General features: G+C 33.4%; 1 protein-coding gene across 1 annotated transcript; it reads left to right on the top strand.

Annotated features, from left to right (window-relative positions):
* Positions 1-206: 206 nt before the first annotated feature.
* LOC124372500 (craniofacial development protein 2-like) lies at positions 207-4,115 on the top strand (the record flags this gene model as incomplete). Its single annotated transcript, XM_046830901.1, has 3 exons — positions 207-267; positions 2,703-2,868; positions 3,154-4,115. Coding segments are annotated over 3 exons (1,189 nt in total), but the record flags the coding sequence as incomplete, so codon positions are not given.
* Between the last annotated feature and the right edge of the window lie 314 nt (positions 4,116-4,429).

The raw sequence follows: 4,429 nt of genomic DNA, 5'->3' as shown, positions 1-4,429 counted from the left end.
TCGAAAATACATACAATCATAATTTCCACATTGCACCATTAGTCCTACTAGGATATTCACAAGATTAGACGTTACCGCGGTAGTTCATAATTCTTTCAAGCTTTCGTTTTGCAAATTGCCTCGGTGACCACCAGGAGAGCAGTCGAAGTGCGCGGTCCCTAAACCACACGAACCAGAGGTCAGTCAGAGTTTTTGCACGAATTCAGGACTGTTAAGTTAGTAGCAGGGGAGAAGGAGAGGCGTTGGCAGGGTGTGGGGCTGGCCAAGGTGATAAATTATTTCTAGGAATGTATTCATTGTAAAATAATAATTTATTAGTATATGGAAGGGTTAGGTGTGAACAGGTCAAGTGGCGAATTGGAAACTAAATAATAACTGTCCGAGTTGTAACCGATTAATAATATTGAATTCGTTATTTGTAGAAGTTAACCCAATAATAAAAACTGGCTGTCATCAGGGGCGAAGCCACTCATGTGGTTAGATAATTGTATATGTATATTTTTGTAATTATTTAAGGAACTCAGGGACTGGTTATCGCAATATTTCTGCTTTTATTCATGCGATTCATAGTTCTGAACACAATAATAAGTAATTTGATTAAGAATCACGCAATATCCATTTAATAAACTCACACCTATTTAACATATTAAAGGTTTTATAACACATAACATTCTAAGAAAGTTGAATAAGTCATTAAGCTGTATTTAGTTGGATAAGCTATAAAAGGGGCACTTGCATTGAAAAAATTACTTTTGAATGTCGTAATACCGACGCAAATGCCACCTTTTGAAAACAGACTTGAAAGACATTGTTAATTATTAAAGCTTTGACCATCAAACGATACACGTAACGGTGAAGTAAAACACATAAGTGTAAGTGGTTAAAACGAAATTCTGAAGAAAGTGTTTTATTATATTTATAAGGTCTCATTAAGTGTTCCATTTCGTTTCAGGCTATTAGTAACCCCAGGTGGATATGCATTGCTCTAGTCACGGGGTAACTGTAGAAATCTCATCAACTGTAGCATCTTAGTGTGTGAATTCCTTTACAAACTTTTCTTGAAACGCGAAATGAAAGAATTTTATTAAAAGCATTGAAATAGTAATTACAGCAAAGAATGAAAATCTTACGCAGTCAAGTAATTTTTGTGTAATTGCTTGCTGTAAAGTTTAGAGCTTGCCGTTTATTATACTGTAAAGTATTTAACCATGTGACAACGATATGAAAAGAGAAGCCAAGAAGAGATTAAATTTATTCTTACATAAAACTTGTAATTCGTAAACATTGCAGTGTACTATATTGAAACCTTTACTAGTATATAATAAAAATTTACAGGCAGCTAAGGCGTCAAGTCATCATACCTAACCCTTTAATACAAACTTTAGTATCACTTCTTGATGGAAATAAGAAATAAATTACTGTACGATAAACTCTCTACCAGAATTTCGTATTTAAGAGATATCCAAGGTTTCTTAGCTGAAACTTTATTAAAGAAATTTTATATATATATATATATATATATATATATATATATATATATATATATATATATATATATTTAATAAAATAAATAGAATATTAAATAAAATATATAATATAATAATAAAATAGTATAATATTTTAATTTTTTATATATATATATATATATATATATATATATATATATATATTACAATAAACATTAATTCTCTCACACCAATTTAATACACGACTTTATTGGTTGTTTTTTTAAATTACTTAAAATATTGGAAAAAGTTTTTCATCCATTGATTCATGTATCAGCATGTTTTTTCAAAATAAACAAAAATATTAATGCATTATTAGTTTTTGAATTATCTATTATCTAATATCATTATGAATTATAATATCGACCATTGTTTAAATGTTTTAACTTTTATGTATTTTTAAACAGTAATAAACCTAAAGGTAATACGACCAACCACATTATCAAAAATATGATAAGCAAATATTGAACAATGGGAAAGAAAAAAAGCTGTCTATTGCAATAAAGAAGAAAACAATATCGAAGTAATCTAGAAAGTTTTCTAAACTGCAACAGAAGCACAACCGTCACAAATGCTGTCACATTTAGAGTTCGTTGTCACCAAATGTCTTCTCAGCTTCACTTACTGTACAAACATTTTACAACAAACAACGTCACATGGACATTGACCTGCTATATTCCTTGTAATACATGCGACATAGTTTGAACAGTCTGAGAAGGCATTTAACCACCGTTTAAAACTATAATACTCGATAAATTTAATTTAAAATATTAAAATCCTTAGTACTTATTCTAAAACGAGATAGCCTTAGGTGTTAAATGTAAAACACATTTCTTTTATTAAAGACGTTTTAAATGAGTTGCAAAATTGTGTAGTACCCTCTCATTCAAAATATGTAAGGTTTTCAAAATATTAGTTTTTATTGTGGTAGGCGTTTTAGTATATATCATCATGTGATGTATCAATTTCAAGAAAATGTATTGCAGGTTAGACATTTACGGTTTTCCCTATTTTATTTTATATTTTCCAGAACCTTTTATGTTTATGCATATTCAAAATGTATGAAGCGGTAAAATATTTTTGAAAACCAACTTTATCAAGGGGTAAAGAACCAGGGCCAGGACAGGGTCTGGAAGCTGTGGTGAAAGCGACTGTCATAGGAGAAGAAGACTCTACACAAAACTCCTGGTCCTCCAGGTTGGGGGTTGGACGTTGGGCCAACAACCCACTCTGGAAAAAACAAATGTTACGAAACGTTTAAATGGAGCCTCGGAAACTGGACTGGAACTGAAGGCAAAGACCAAGCTACGTACAAAGGATTTGAGACTGGGTACATGGAACATCAGAACACTAGCGGTGCCTGGTGGGTGTGATATTTTAGCCAAAGAATTAAGTAGGTATAATTTAGACATAGTTGCATTGCAGGAAACCAGATGGCCACTGGCTGGGGAAATTAATACCAAAGAATATGCAATTTATTATAGTGGTACGGACGATGGCAGATATTATGGAGGGGTAGGATATGCGGTGAAGAAAAATATTACTGAATCAGTAATAGGTTTTACACCAATTAGTGAAAGACTGTGCAATATTAGGTTAAGCGGGAAATTCAAGAATCTTTCGTTAATAAACTTATATGCTCCTATAGAGGAGGCTGAAGATGAGGAGAAAGATGTATTCTATGGCAGGCTAGAGGAAGAGATAAATAAGCTGCCTCAATATGATGTGAAGTTGGTGATGGGTGATGCTAATGCAAAAGTGGGCAAAGAAAACTATTGGACAGAAGTAGCTGGAAAGGAGAGTTTACATGATTCAACAAATGAAAACGGGTTGAGACTGCTCACTTTAGCTAGTTCAACAAATATGAAATTATGTAGCACAATGTTCCCAAGGAAAAGAATTCACAAAGCTACATGGGTTTCTCCAGATGGGAAAACAAGCAACCAAATTGATCATGTATTAGTAGACAATAGACATTATAGCAGCATTACAAATGTGCGCACAGTCAGAGGCGCAGAATTTGGTACAGACCACTATTTAGTCTTAATTAGCTTAAGACAAAGAATAAATGTGAATAAAAAGAGAACACCTAGGAAAGAACAATTAGCGTCTGACAAAATAACAATACCAGAAGTGCAGAGGGAATTTAAAATTAAATTGAGTAATAGATTCCAAATATTGGAAGATGAAAACATAGAGACACAAATGACTGAGTCAGACAAGATTGGAAAACAATGGAAAAATTTACAAACTATAGTCACTGAAACAGTAAAGGAAGTGTGTGGCACAAAGGAAAATATGAAGAAGAATCCTTGGCTTACAGAGGAATGCAGGACAGCCGTAAACAAGAGAAGAGAAATAAAGCACAGGTGGTTAGCAAGCAGGAACAATGTGGATGAAGAAGGCAGAAGAATTACAGAACGACTTAGGACAGAATACTGTGAAGCTAACAGAAATACCAGAGTGGTACTTAGACGAGCGAAAAGAGACTTCCTAAACGGAAAACTTACCAAGGCTGAGAATGACAGAACAGCAAATAACGCAAGAGAGATTTTTACAGAACAATCCGTTTTTTCAAACAAGGCGTCTCAGCAAAAAGCTATGGCATAAAAGACAAAAATGGACAGTTAGTGATGGACAAAGAATCAGGGGTTAAAGTGTGGAAAGACTACTTTGAAGAACTCCTGAATTGTGACCACTGTACAAACAGAAGCGTTGACGATGAATTAAATTACCAACATGTACAACCGGAGGTGATGCCACCCTCTACGCAAGAAGTAGAAGACGCGGTAGCGAAGCTTAAATGCAATAAGGCTCCTGGTGAAGACGGAATTACAAGTGAGATTATTAAAAGTGGAGGAAAATTCCTGATAAAAGAAATACATAAACTTATTACAAAAGTATGGGAAGAGGAAATTATACCG

The sequence above is a fragment of the Homalodisca vitripennis genome, unplaced genomic scaffold (genome assembly GCF_021130785.1).
Source record: "Homalodisca vitripennis isolate AUS2020 unplaced genomic scaffold, UT_GWSS_2.1 ScUCBcl_3392;HRSCAF=8910, whole genome shotgun sequence".
Taxonomy (NCBI): Eukaryota; Metazoa; Arthropoda; class Insecta; order Hemiptera; family Cicadellidae; genus Homalodisca; species Homalodisca vitripennis.
The sequence above is the reverse complement of the archived record's forward strand: the minus strand, read 5'-3'. Positions and strand labels throughout refer to the sequence as shown.